The sequence below is a fragment of the Pholcus phalangioides genome, unplaced genomic scaffold (genome assembly GCF_987345545.1).
Source record: "Pholcus phalangioides strain wild (caught in Gottingen) unplaced genomic scaffold, Ppha-v1.0 ptg000015l_1, whole genome shotgun sequence".
In the NCBI taxonomy this organism is placed as follows: domain Eukaryota; kingdom Metazoa; phylum Arthropoda; class Arachnida; order Araneae; family Pholcidae; genus Pholcus; species Pholcus phalangioides.
Window position 1 is genome coordinate 111304859 of NW_028301608.1, and position 15552 is coordinate 111320410.

Below are 15552 nucleotides of genomic sequence, written 5' to 3' on the forward strand. Positions count from 1 at the left end.
TTTGGACTTCATGACTTCATATACAATACGAAGCCCAGGTAGTGCTTTCTATTACATCAGTGAAACAATATTAGTAGTTATTCAGAGCTTTTACTTTTAAGAAACTGATAATTTGCACTGATTATTTAGATCTTTTCATAATAAAATGTTTTCAAAAGAGTAGTGCTTAATTACAATAAAACATTTATAACAACCTTCTCATTTGCTTGGGATCTTCTTACCATCTAATCTGTTGTGTGGTCATGTTTCACACATAACACAAGAAGCAAAATATCTCACCAAGTTGCTTCTGAATTCGGAAGACAGATAGCAGTACTTTTTTGAACACACATAACCAAGCGTGTGCCATACCAACACATAACCAACCGTGTCCTTTTTGATGTCATTTCAAATGTTTTAGAAAATTTGCTGGTTTCTGGAATTATTTTCTTTCTTACTATTTCTCTTCATTCTCTTCATATCTCTTCATTCACATAAGTGCTTATGTGTTTTTTTTCCCACATGTTCTTTTTTCTTTCAAACTGAACACAACTCAGGTCTATCACTATTTATGGGCGATTTACTACCTAGTGAGTTGTGCCAGATGTGTAATTGTGTGTACCTAACAGTCATATGCATATGCAGTTGTTTGATTTTTCAGTGCTGCCATCTATATTTCAGAAGGGAAATGAGGGATGTGTTATGATTGAATTACATTTGTGCTGTTTGTAGGTCTGTTGCTTTCTGTGGCGAGACTTTTTAATGGGGAGATCAGCTTGCATTTTCCACATGTTCACACACTTTCACCTCTTCACCATTGAAATTCTCAGAATAAAGGAACACAAGTTGTCTCCAAGCAGGGCAAATGCTATTCTACCATGGCCCAGCTTGCTCCAGGATAATATAAAAAAGACAGTCTGAAAAACATCTCTGAAAGAAGAAAACCTCAACACCCATTGTAAGAATGCCATTGTTTGCTCACCAACACCTAAAGGTGTATACTGAAATGGGAAGAGAAGATAGTTAAATCCATCTTAATTTATGAGTCCTCCCAGGCATGGCCAGGGGACTTCAAGTGCAGAAAGGGCCTCATAAAAATGAGATCTACTTCACCACACACTAATTCTGGCCATATCGCTATACTGCAATTTACTTTCATTAACAAGTTGGGTTGGAAATGAAGGCACCATCTATCAAAGGTTGCCTCAAGCTTGTTAGGGGAAATTTCTTATCAATATTCTTCCCTCAGTTTGAACCTGGGACCTGGTGACAACCTTCATGGTTTGTAGACAAACATCTTACCACCACGCCACTCAGGTGCTTGAAAAGGAGATATGGTGAGATTTTTGACATTGAGTATCTACACTGGTGTAAGAAATTAAGAGGATTTGTAGACTTGGTCGATTATCTCTAGAACTACTGTACCGATTTTAATGAAATTTGATATGTGCATACATTGATACAATACAAAACAAATAACCATTCAATAATTGTAATACACACACATGATCGTGCGTAACACTTGTTGTATCAGAAGGTATGAAACAGCAGTTGCAGAATAAACAAAAAAATGGGTTAATAGGGGGGTATGGTTCCCCTCTTACAGGTATACAGGTCTCGCAGCGTGATTTCATACTTGAAATAAGGCAGTTTATCATTTCCTGTGGCAATTGGTCCCATTCGTTCAGCAACGCTGTTTTCATTCCATGGATGGTTCCCGGAGGGGGGTTGCGAGTTGCAATTGCCCTCCCCAGAGCGTCCCAGACATGCTCTATAGGGTTAAGGTCTGGAGATCTGGCTGGCCAATCCATCCTGCGAATATCCTCACTCTCTAGAAAATCGTCGAGCAGAAGAGCTCTATGTGGCCTCGTGTTATCGTCCATTAAAATGAACTCAGGGCCAACTGCACCCCTGAAAAGGCGAACATAGGGCTCTAAGACCCTATACCTCACACCAGTCACAGTGCCTCTTTCAAAGACATGGAGAGGTGTGAGGCCATCCAACATGATGCCTGCCCAGACCATTAAACCTCCTCCGCCATAATGGTCGATTTTGCGGACATTGGAGGGTAGGTAGCGGGTCCCTGGTTCTCTCCATATGAACGTACGGCGAGAATCGGTGCTTAGGCTGAACCGGGACTCATCAGTGAAAAGAACGGTCGCCCATTGATCCATACTCCAATCTCTATGCTCTCTGCACCATGATAAACGGATTCTCCTGTCCGTAGAAGTGAGCGGGACGCAAAAACAGGTCTTCTTGCAAACAACCCTCTCTCATGAAGTCTTTTGGAAACAGTCACCCTTGATACACGGGTTCCTGTGGCTGCATACAAGTCACAAGAGAGCTGAGAAGCTGTAGCACTCCTGTTATGCCTCGCTATAATCGACAAATGGTGATCTTCTCTGGCCGTCGTGGCTCTTGGACGACCTTGCCCAGGCTTTCTCTCGATGGATCCGGTATCCTGGAACTGTTTCCATAAGTTACACAGCGCTGGGCATTAAATTGAACTCTACAAATCTGGACTTGAGATTGGCCTGCTTCTAGCCTCCCCACAATTCGCCACCTCATTCCATCATCTAAACATTGGTGGTTACTTGTTTTTACTGTTACGATTTGAAATTAACTGATTGCTGCAAAATAACACCAAGAAATTCGCAGAGGTGTGCTAGCGAACGAAATGCGTCTTAACTTACGCGCGCTTATAAAGCCTGTTTCTCTACTGGCTCCGCCTACACGCTTACGTATTTGACATACAAGATTTGCATTTTTGTCTAGAAGCAGTGGTTTTACATTCAGTTCAGTTCTTTTCATGAAATTTGATAAAATATGCAAATTCTCTTAATTTCACCAGTGTATATAGATTGGTCCCTAATAAATCACTACCTTCTGGGGGCTCTGATGCCAATAAGACACCCTTAAGGGAGGAGAGTGTTACCTCTTCCATTCAGAAAATAGAAAATAGTGGTATGAAGTTTTTAAGGATTATTTTTTGTCAATATAGTGGTGTCATCTATTGGAAAAACTGGGAACATTATCATGAGAGCATTCACAAGCATCTTCCTTTCTCAGTTTTAGGATCTGGCAACCCTATCCTAGGATAATGAATTTCACATGAGAACACATACATGCTTATTCCAACATGTAGGCTACCGATTTGTTATAAATTCCACAGATGAATGTGTACAAGTTGTATGTATGGTTAAGTAAAAGCACGGTAAAATGTAGTATCTCTTACTTTTTTGAGTGTGTGTGGGAGAGAAGTAAAATTTTATTGTACAGATCATTAGTCCTATCCCATGAGAAGGAAAGTTGCAAGGTATAGAACAATTGAAAGTATGTGCTGAAAACAACCAAAAGACTGACTTACACATTACAAGCTCAGAGGGATAGCAGCATCGAATCAAAGATTCAAATACTCAATAGCTCAAGGAGGAACTGCTTTCGACAGAGGTTATTACCGAGACCAAATACAGCAGCACACAACAATAACATTCTTTTCTCTTTTTGTTTCGTTCCTTACTTCTGGCAGAAATTTTCTGCTTTAGCCCATCCCCTCACAAGGTAGCCATCCTTGAATTACCTGAAGGTGATATGCCTGGGTTGTCAGTCACAGACACACGAAAAAAAGTCCTCCCCTATGTCAATACTTTCAATGTTTCAATTATTTTAAGTAACCTAAGTAAATAATGAAATCATATCTATATTTGATCACTATGAAAAATAACAATATTTCTTGGTCTATCTTCCATTACATGTTTGAAATGTGAAATGAATATATTGTGTAGCATTCAAATATCAATTAAATTCATTTTAACTGTAGTACACACCACTTATTGGAATTGCGGATAATGTTATCATTCAGATATCATCTGCTTTTGCATTGCTTGCACGCTGTTGCAGAATGGACTGATATCATAATATAGAGGAAAAATTTGTTTATAGTTATCAGAATTTTTGGTTTATATTGTCAATTTTTTTTTTTTTTTTTTTGCATATTTTGAAAAACTAAGGTTAAACCAGACTATATTCCCCACCCAAATGAGTTATCAAAATGCAAGATTATGTAGGAAATCAGGTGGTGTACACTCTCCCTCCCCCCCCCCCCACTTGTTGACAAACACCACTTTCATACTTGATTCACCATGTCTAGCCATAGTAGCAGCTATGAACTGTGTACGTGTGCAGCTGCTTTTGCAGTGGCCTTTCTACAGTGGAGGCTAATTATATGGTATGAAAAAAGCCCAATTGCTTCAGTTCCTTGTCAGTTAACCAGGTTCACAGTTACTCAGCCAAAACACCTTTGCAAGCAGGGGCGTTGGAAGTATTTTCAACCCGTTGGTGCTCACACCGATGTACGGGGGAACCCCTTCTTACGATGTACCCCTTCTCTGAAGGATATAAAAAATTGAAAATTTATTTGTAAAAAAAATTTTTGATTTTTTTCCTGTTTATATTTTTGTAGAAACACTATATAACAGCAGTTCTCAACCAGTGCTCTGTGGAGCCCTTATGGTTCCATGTGCACTTCTGAAAAGCTCGCGGTTGCTCCAGGGCAATAAAACAAATCAGTGAATCTGATAAATAGAAAGAGGCTTGTGTGTACGGTGCTTCGTCATGGAAATAATTTACTAAAAAGAGCTCGCGTCACAAAAAAAGTTGGGAGCCGCTGCTGTGTATATTTTGGGCAGAGTGAGCCAAAAGAAAATTTTCATCCATGCGAAACATTGATTCAGCGTCCCTTTGGCGCATCAGTAAAGAGACTCCGAAAATTCGCAAATGTTTTCTCAGCTAGATAAAATGTATAGTTTTATCGTATATTTGTTTTCCGCATATTTATATTTCATATATTTGTCCCACCACTGTCATTTTCTGCACACGAGGGCTAATTAGACCGGGACCTACAATTTATTACTGATTCCAAATGGCAGCCTTTTTTATACTTACCGAGAGGCTGGTGCACTTCGGTGTGGGACTTCTCCAGTGGAGATCTTTTTCTGTGGTCATGTGGTCGTTTCTGTTATTCCCCCCCCCCCCCCTGTGTCAGGAATGTTTCTGACAAGGATGAATTGGGTATCAAACTCGTGATACATCTAACGATCTTTATATGGTAATTTAGGAAAGTTACTGCGCTCAATCTAACAAATTAGTTTTCTCCGAGAATCATCAGTCCAATATAGTTTTACAGATAGGTTCACACAGTCGAAACATTTTTTTCTTCTAAAAATACGAAAGAGATCTGGGGATTAGCCTAGGTAAGTTTTCTTTCTTTCTATTTTTGGTTTTTTGTTTAGTCATAACGAGCACACTGATATTCGTCTGTCAGTGACATTTTAGAGTGGGTTGGTTCAAATGGTGATTGTTATGGCTGGAAGGAGCAACAGCAGGTTTTGTTTGGTAGGCTGGCAAGTTCCGCCAAATAAAAGACAACATGCGCAGATGATAGTGGGGTGGGAAGAAGCGCTGAGAAAATAGCTAACTATATGTTTGACCATGAAAGGACATAACAAAACGTTTCCCATAGAGATTAGGAATTTTGTCTTTTTTTTGACAAACATCGAAATGGAAAGTCAATGTGAATGAAAGAACGACGAGATTTCTATTCGTTTGAGGAAGGGGTATTTCTGTATTCCATGGACCCTTTGTGGTGGTCGCAGTTACCCCTTTATAGGATAATATTCAGTATATAATAAAAGAAAAGAGTAAATTGCTTCCTCATCCAAACTCACTGACACCCCACCCGAAATCCTTCCAAAATACCAACCCAAAAGAATGTTCGAGCTCATGCGATCGTGCACATGGCTACCTTTAACCCGTTACTCGCGAGCACCGCTGTGCTCTTTGAAGCATCCAGAGTGCTCGATGCTCATGTCCGATTTTCATACGATCACTTGATCAATGGCCCAAGTAAATAATTTGAACAAATCGCGTTGAAGGACTGAAATCATCCCGATTTCATGCATGGGAACGTCACACTTGCCGTAAGGGTGTTCTTTTTTTTTTCCTTTTTTTTTTGATGATGGGTACAGGCAGTTCTCACGACTAGAAAAAGGTTGAACACTTCTGTTTTAGAGTGAGTATCTAAAAATCATAGCCTCTCCATGAAAAGGAGATAGGGCTGACAGGGCTCCAGCCCTGAGAGAGTTTCTATTTTTGTATTTTTTTTATAATACAAATTTGTTTTAAAGCTGCTCTTGTAAAAACTTGGGCTTGGGCTAAGGCTGTCATTTCAAATTTTTCAGGGGGGGGGGGCACAGCACATGTACTCAATGCAGGTATGTATATATATATATATGCCATTTTTAGTGTATTTTCAAAAGCCAGGGGGGCGGGCCCCCGACCCCTCCTCCAAATGACAGGCCTGGCTTGGGCTCTTCGAAAAATCTCAGCCTAGGGACCCGGCTTCAGGATATGGGATGCTGAAAGTGCCTCCCCTTTTCAAGCAATTGCTGTTCATGTACCCCCATGTGGGTTTTCAGATCAGAATTTTTAAGGAAATCTTTCAAATACATATATAGTATGGGAAAAAAATTAGACCTTTGGCTGACTTTTTGGCCTCCAACGGGCAGGGGGGCATGTTTACATTAAAACCTTCAGGAAACTTCTCCTTGGTTGGAATGTACACCGTTTATCATTCACTTTTTAATTATACCTGAAGAAAAAAAATCTAATGATTCAGTATTGTTAAGAAAACTATTGTATACATTGGCTACAGCTCGTTATCATAGATCTTTGCCAGGTTCAAAATCTTTTCTCTTATCCTTTTTCTTTATGCGTCGTTTCCTGGCTCCATCTTTTTTTCCTTCATGAATTTTAGAATAGAAACATCAAATATATCCCTATGTACACTAGCACCTTTCCTTAAATACTGTGACAAACAAATTAATAATTACAGTTCTATTATCACGTTAAATATATTTCTACCAGGGGGCAGCTCGTCATGAAGGGGAGAAGGAGCCCCCCCCCCCTCCCACTTTCCTAGAGCCATCAGTTTAATGCCCTGAAACGTCTAAATGATAATTCAATGTATTTGAGTGTGGATGACATAAAGCATGACAAAAAAAAAAAATTAAAAACACACAAAAAATTTAGTTTTACTGCAGCGTATGAACAGCCAATCATTCATTTGTTACGCAAAGCTGTTTCCTGCATTACATTTGTATTCCGGGAAAATATAAAAAATACTGTATATATATATATATATATATATATATATAACATTCAGATGACTGAAAATAGACTTGATTTTGTGCGACAAGGTTTATGTGGATATAGATGTTATGTAGCAATAATTTTTTTCACAAATTATCTAATAAATTAATTAGAACAAATTCGTTATCAAAGTTAATTAAAAGAATAATGTTTTTGAAAACTGACCTTCTCTCTGTATCTAACAATGAATATTTGATTTGGCAACCCCCCCCCCCCCCCAATCCTAAAGAAAATTTCCCGCCAGGAGCTGCCACTGAATTCTACCTCAGAAATACTGTATAGCGGCACCCTGCCCTGATCTATCTCACGGCACATTTCTTCAGGAATCACTGCTCTACTCTGCACTGTTTAATTTCGAAAGTCAAAAATATAGCTTCAAATGACATCATGGCTCCAGAAGCGGTCGCAGTGAAGGTACAAAGAAGGCCCTGGCTCTTCCTCGGGTGATCAGAAAAATAGATGGTTTAAAAATTCGAAGAAAAATATCCGTAATATTTTACTTAAATTCCTTTATCTTGAAATGCTAATTTTTTAATGTTAGTAACGCAAGATTTTCCGTAAGATATTCCCTGTATCCCCCCCCTCCCGCCTTGGCCTCCCACATGCTGCAGCAGGATGGACCAGACTTTTCATGGGCCCCTGCAAAGAGACTTTGTTGTAAGGTGAAAAACTGGACTCCTGGGCTGGAGCAAAGCCTCCTAGACACTACTCTCTAGGAGGCTTTGGCTGGAGCCCTGTCAGCCCCGAATTCGGGGGAGCCATGATTCTCTTCACTCCCCAAGTAAATTCAAGTGATCAACTAAATTGCATGCTATTGCGATTCAGTTCTGAGCATCTGTCAGACCAGACATGTCCCGGGCTCTGTCTCTTCAGGGATATGAGCCCTTTGACTTTGTGGGCCATGCTGGGAAGTTCTGAGCATCTAGCAAGGATGTTTTAACAAATATTTTTCTTAGCTAATACAAGCGAAAAGACTAACTACTATGCTGACGCAATGCTTGTTCCACAAAATAGGAAGTTTAGTTTTTATTTAGCACTAAATACAGTATTTACATTTTGGGGGGCACGCAAAATCCCGGCCTGGGATTCAGTGAAAGAAACAAACCTGAAGCGGCTTGATACCAAGGTGTGGGGTCCCAGCATCAAGGGCGGCTCCTGACTAAACTGTCAATAGTGTGAGACATAGTTTTGGCTCTCTTCTGGAGTATAAGTTGTAAAATGACCTTGAGAACCCGTCGCTGTATTTTTGAGCTAGATAAAAAATGCTTACTAAAAATTATTTCTCTCCTACGAATCAATTACAGTTTGAATTTTATTGATACATATGTGCTGGAACCTAGTGGCTGAGACCGTTTCAGCTCCTTCCCCCAAATAAATTTTGTGGGGGGCAGAGCGCCAACAATAATTAATGAATATAAAATGCAGGGCAACGTTTGCCCCTTCCCCAGTGTACGGGCTCGGGACCAGACGATTGGCACCTTCAATTTCGTGCTCTAATTTTTTTTTTCTTTCTCTGAACTGTTCTAGAAGGCCGCGGAGAAACAATGGCTAGGAAAAAGAGGGTTGGCAAAACTTCGAGAACCACTTGATACTGTATAAATGGAATTATTGCTTACCTAGTTGCTTCAAAAAGATGGTCCAAACACCCAGAAGTCTTATCTTTAACAGTTTAAAGGACATGAACGGCATAAATGTCGAAGCCACTCTGTCAAGATCACATAAGCGAATTCCCCATATATCCACCGGTATCAGTCACAAACAAGGAGACAAATTTTTCTAAAAAAAAACAGCATTCTCTTCGGGCATCCACTTGGTCCTCTGAAAACATGTGTCTGGATCTACCCGTCAATGCAGAATTTCATTTATTGTAATAAAACACGTTTTTACCCTTGAGGCAAAGGAGGAACGCCTGCTGAGACACAATCTAGAAAAAAAAGGATGTATGCTCTTTCTTTCTCTATGAAAATACCCTTCGTAGGTGCTTGACCATGCAATTAACTACTGGACACGTATAGATAAAACAAACCGACAGAATAAGACTAGTATAGGGTGAACAAAAAATTTTTTTTGTTAGTTTTTTTACGAAAGCAATCAGTAAATGGTTTCCGTTCTAAACTGTGGGTGCTCAAGCAGCCATAGCACCCCTGGGCTCCGATACTACTGCTGCCCTCTGTATCTTCCCTCTGTGGTGGGCCCTCTGTATCTTCCTTTATCGGTGCCTTTAAGGCTATATCAGTTGTTTTGAAACCAGTGGTTCCAGCAAGATTCAAGGCACATTATGAGGGGAAAAAATAGCAGTTCTTTCTTTTCTTTTCAATTTTTTTCCACGTTCGGTATTTGCGAAAAAAATAAGAAATCTATGTATGAGATTTTTATTTCTGAATTAATTCTGTGGGTGCTCTGCCCCATTCTACAAGAGAGTGTGGGTGCTCGAGCACCCACAGCACCCCCAGCTCTTACGCCACTGTTTGCAAGGGATCCAATGAATGTATCGTACATTGAAAAAATTGTCGTAATTCATAAAACACATTAGACAGTTCCATCCAAATTCTTCATAATGGCTGAATAATAATAACCCAGGCTTTCATATATAGCTCAAAGGAAACACATGGCCTTTTAGAACAATGTGGGAAAAAAATGAAGTTCCCGATTGAACATCTTGCAACCAGTTATGTGGGAAAGCACTTCCAGCCCCCATGGTGTTCCCCAAGAACACAGTCTCTTTGACAAATGGTGGCTCCTATTCATCAGCTAGCCCCTCAAAGTCATGTTCAATAATGCAATCAGCCCAATAAGTGCACGTACACGTTTTTACAATGTTATGTAAATTCCAATGGTAAACAGTTATGCTTGCATGTGTGTTCATTTTTTGAGTGAGGCATGCTGACTGGAGACTGTAGGGGATAGATTTAGACTAATAGGTGGGGTGGTTTCTCAGAACCTAGCACTGCAATGAGAGGTCTATTGTACTATCCCCCAAAAATAGAAGTCTTTAATGACTGTAGGGGGATAATATTACACACAATTCCACAGTGTATTTGTAAAAGCGAAAAATCATCAGTTTAGTTATGATAACATGGAAATAAAGTGCAAAATTTTTGCTTGTAATGCGAATCATTGCTTGTTAACCAAAGTTTCACTGTAATTGATTATAATTTATGCATAGTGTAAAATGTTTTTCCCCCATTTCTAGTAGAACTTGTTCAAGTAATTATAATTTAATTGTTTTGGCATAGTAGTAATAAATGCACAGGAAATGTTTTGAAATTGGTTAACCAATGATTGGCTGCACACAAGGAAAAGCACAATATTAGCACGTATTGAATAAAATTCTTTTGGGGAAGAGATTGAAAAAAGAGAGGAAGCGCTAAGAAAATTTTTATGATGGATGAAGTACTAGATTAATGGGAACAAAAAATTTCAAAATAATCACAAAAATATTTTTATGACTAAACGAGAGGAGAAATGAGAGATGGACAGCTGGGGGGGGGGGGAAATGAATGCATGATGGTGACACTGGAGGCAAGGATAACATATCATCAGTTCTGAACATTGTCCAGTGTGATCCCTTAAGAGCACAAAAAAGGGGGAAATTTACAATTTAGATAAATTTAAAATATTTTCTAAATTTTCTCTTTCTCAAAAAAAAAAATTCTACATGCTCTTTTAACCAGCATCTAGCCATTTCTACCTGTTGCATCCCTTCCCCCCTTTTTTTAAAATTTTAAGCTATTAAAATACTTTAACAAACATTTTAAAATATAAATGTGATGCTTAGGAGCCATTCAAGTATTACGTCAGCAGATTTTTTAGCCATTTCTGACCCCCTTTGTCAGCAAACCACTGACCCCCCCTTCCCCCCTTGTTAGCTAAATTTTGTCAGCAGCTTAGAATATTTCATATCTTAAAAAAGGGTGGTTGATGATGTAAGTAACCTTCAAACCTCCCTTCCCCCTGTCATCAAAAGTCATCAAATCCGAAAGCCCCCACCCGATGCTGACGTAATACTTGAATGACCCCTTAAATGCAAACTGAGGACATCTTGTTGAACTGAAAAGTCACAAACACAAGAAAAAGTGAATTTTTTTTACGTGGTGGAAAGAGTCAAATAACCCATGTGATGCACTGTTAGGAAGAGGGTCCCCTTTACAAAAAATATAAAACATCGGGGGAATATATATGTGTTGAGACATAATATGAACACTTTTGGGGGTAAGGTTCATAATATGCCCTGTGACTGTAAGAAATGCTGCTGACGGGATTTATGTGGATCCATAGCAGCTGAATCCTTGCTAAATATAAATGAGTAGGTAAAACAGATACATCTTTGCAGAGGAATCTGAAATTGGAAAAAAAAAAGGGCTTGCAAAATATGGTGAATAATAATGGTTAGTAATCTAATAATAATCCTGGACCTTAAAATATAATTGTTCAACTACATCTGGTGGTGAGGTAATAAAAATAGAAGGATTAATGTGCAGGTGGCAGCAGCTGTACTACGAATTATTTCGTCATATCCATGTGAGAAAGACTGAAAATTGGCATGACGTCATATGCCATCGCAGGCACCACCATTACATATAGCCATAACATCATATTCTGTCGTAGCCAGAGAGAGGGATGACTGGTTAATAATAAAAAGAACATGGGTCAGTGCCTACTTATTAAGATCTTTTTGATCCCAATGATAGAGATGTAGCCCATTAAGTCCCAGCAATCCAATACAACAGTTGATGGTGAAGTAGGATCTAGTTCAATGGATCTCATCCAATATGTTTTTCAGTTTATGTGAAATAACATCAACCTCATGCAGCACTTTTTTTAATTTCAGAAAACTGTGGGAAAAATTCATTCTCACATGTCACAAAGAGAACAGCCTGTTTGGTATCACGTGGGATTCACTGAGGTCTCATTTGGATAGCATGGAGCTGAAGAAGAACTTCATCCTCAATCCCTTAGCACCTGAGTTTGTTCCCGGCCGAATGTTTCATGGTCAGCCAAATAACCCGTCATCTTCATCGGATTTCATGTGCCTACCGCCCACCACTCCCCAGACCCAACCCTGGTTGTTTATACCAGTGCCTTCCCCGTTTCAGGGTCCCCCGATCATGCAATCTGCTCTCCCTCACATTATGCCCCCTCCCCCACCTCCTCATCCTTACAATCTTGCTCTCAATTGTAATGTTGGCCAATCGTTGATTGCCCCTCCACCGCCGCCTCCTCCCCCTCCCACAATGGCTCATGCGTTCACGTCATTTGCAGCTGCACCGCAATCATTGCCTCAGGCTGCACCGACTCTCCAACAAAGATTGCATGGAATATTTGCACGTCGACTGAACCCTCCTCGAATCCCTCTCGAACCGAGCACTCAAGTAAAAGAATATGAGAGGAGTCAAATGCTGGGTAGAGCGATCAAGCGAAATATTTCTTTTCCTATCTCAAACAGCATGGCAAAGCCGATGATCCCTCGTTCGATGGAAGACAGAAACCGTAATTCTGCTGGTATGATTGAAGAAAGCAGAAGAATAATGACACGAAATGACTTGCAGAGCAATGCTATGATGATTGGAGGTCCACTGGAGAATGGAGTTCTCCATTCAAATATGTTCTGCCAGAGCGATAAAATTAATAACTCAAATGTTACGAAGATAGAGGAGGAACATAACTTGATGAAACCTCCCATTGATGCTAGTTTGTACAATGGTTTTCAAGACCGCTTGGTGTCCCTGGGACTGAAGACCAACAATCCAAACAGTAGCTCTAATCCTGGCAGTGGAAGGTTTTCACTGCCCCAGAAACCCCTGATGGATTCAGATGGCAGCTGTGATTTCAATCTAGATATTGGGTTACCTTCTGGGATAGAGAATTTCCACCAAGCTTCAGGTCAGTACCAAAATAACGTTGGCTTGAATAGTTCTCCTGCGGCAGAGAGAGACAAAGCCATTGTCGCTGCGTTAGACGAATTGTTGTTTTCAACTCAGAATTCCTGCCAACCGGCAGACAGGTGGCCACCGTGTGGGGAAGTATCTCGACTGGAAGCTTTTCAAGCCTCTTTGCAGGATAAGCTTGCGTTATTAGAGAAGATTTTACCAGCAGGGACAGACCTGAGAAATTTCTTGGAGTCTCCGATGTCACCAAAAATCTTTCTCTCACATTTGCTGAATACAGAGGGTCCAGTCATAGCGAAGAGGTTCCTCAACCTTATGATTAGCATCAAACAGGATCAGGACACGCTGGTACGATACCATCAGTTTTTGAGTAATTTTTCGGATCGAGGAAATGGCATCAGAGATTTACCCAATGGAATATCCCATCATTTAATTGATAATCCTGCTTTGGCATTAAGACCACCCCAGAATAATCCGGCACCACCACCGCAGCCTGTGAGAGCGTTATCCCAGTCAGATGGTCTCATGAATGGGTACGACCCATTCAAATTTGAGTCTCCCATAGCGTTATCTCGTGGCATTCTGAATGAGAAGACTGAGACCCTGAGATCTTCAATTGCTAACGAGGGTAAAAACGGATATGTTAAGAGTCAGAACCTAATGATGAATATGTTGAAATCGAGGGAGATGCCCCTACAGACGACACAACACCAGCAGACAAATGAGCTGTACATGAATGGTCCGACCAATGAAAAGTCTCAGGAACAGCTGCTGTTTGAGATGAGGAACATATCGATCTCCAGATCGGAAGGGAATTCCAAGATTGGATTGGGTCCGGAGACAACCAGCTTTCAGAGAGAGAGCATTTCGGAAGCTGTTAGGCGAGCTGAACTGGAACGCCAACTCAGAGACAGCCAGAAGAATCTCTGGGTTCCCCTTCCGCAGCAGGCAGAGCAGCCGCTACCGCCGCCACCACCACCTCCACACCCAGCTCCTGAACCGACTTATGATTCTTACTTGAGCAAGTTGAGAAGCATATCGAGCACAGCTTCGACCAATGTCAATCAGCCACCGGTTTTCGAAGCTGCCAACCAGGTTTCAAAGAGTGAGCATGATGCCCCAGCTCAGATGACGCCCTTCTCGATGTCCTATCCAGACATACCCGATATCCTTTCCACACAGCTTGGCGGCAAGGAAGCGGATCCGCCAAGGATCATTCAGAAGCCTGCCCAACAGCAGCAGCAGCAGCAGCAGAGGAACGAAGCGTCGCAAGTGAGCGCCAACGCTAAGCATACTCAGCAGCTCTTGTACAACATTGCTATGCAGCAGCAGCAACAACAACAACAACAGCAGCAGCAGCATCACCAGCAAAATGGTGGCAACAACGCATCTCTACCATATTCCTCTGAGGGTATGACTTATGCAAAGATATTGAGATCGCCCCATCCCTAGGTCATTTTTTCTCCTCCCCGCCCCCATCATCGTTATTCTATTTACATATAAAAAAAAATATATAAAATATATGAAAATTACCGAGTGTATATATGTGTATGCTCGGTGGATAAAAAAAAATGTGTAGGTGAATTGTATGTATAAATTTGTGGGGTGTATTCGTGCATGTTTGTGCTCGGAAAGTTAAAAAAAAAGACAAAAAAAATTAAAAAACCAAAAAAAGTAAAAAAAAAATATCGTCGAAACTCTTGTTTTATCAAATTTTTCCAGGTTGGTGTTTCCCGTTTCTTCGGGAACCGTGTAGTTATGTAATTTTTCATGTAAATTAGTACATTCTTTTTTCTTTTCTCATTGCATATATGTTAATAGCAATGTAACGTTTTATAATGTTTCAGTTTTTTTTCCCCTTCCCTCGGCATAAGTTGTGTTATGGAATCAGTTTTTTAGTTTCGTTAAAATGGAGAAAATGTTCTCTGTTATGTTTAGTGACACGAATGGCGAAAAAGATTCAAAGTAATTTTTTGTTTTTTGAGCAATTGTAATCAAGCTTTTGTTGTCTTGTTTTTTTTCCGTCGATGCACACAGATTTCGTTTTTTTGCGTTTAGGTTATATATAGTCATTTTTTTTTTCTGTTTTCATTTGATTCGGCACGTGTTTACATGTGTTGTAATTTGTATGTATGTGTGCCAGTCTCTTTAAGTGCACAAAGTCTGTTGCCACCGCTTCTGTATATTCTAATGTTCTGTTATCGACTATTCTCCTTAAATCTCATGTATTTACTGTTTTACTAATATATATATATATATCTGTGTGTGTGCGTGTGTTTTTTGTGTGTATTGTACATTGACATTTGTACAAAAAAAAAATGTAGTTCTAAATTTTTTATTTTTGAAAATCTACGCTGTGTAAATAAAATTTTCAGATTAATTTTGTTTTTTGTCTGTTTTTCTCGAATGCTGTTTGAGTAGTTTTCTCTTCATTCCTCTAATTCACTGTTCATTACTCTAATATTTGACTGGATTA

The 15552-nt window shown here is 39.9% G+C and overlaps 1 protein-coding gene across 2 annotated transcripts in view; it reads left to right on the plus strand.

The window, feature by feature from the left end:
- Helz (Helicase with zinc finger) overlaps nt 1-14713 on the plus strand; it is a 50136-nt gene extending 35423 nt beyond the window's left edge. Inside the window, exon 16 of one of the 2 annotated variants that reach the window (XM_089245162.1) lies at nt 12020-14713. In XM_089245162.1, coding sequence (XP_089101288.1) covers nt 12020-14528 — 2509 coding nt within the window. In that variant the 3' untranslated portion in view covers nt 14529-14713. The remainder of the gene's footprint in view (nt 1-12019) is intronic. The other variant, XM_089245161.1, reaches the window with a different exon arrangement.
- Nucleotides 14714-15552: the final 839 nt, after the last annotated feature.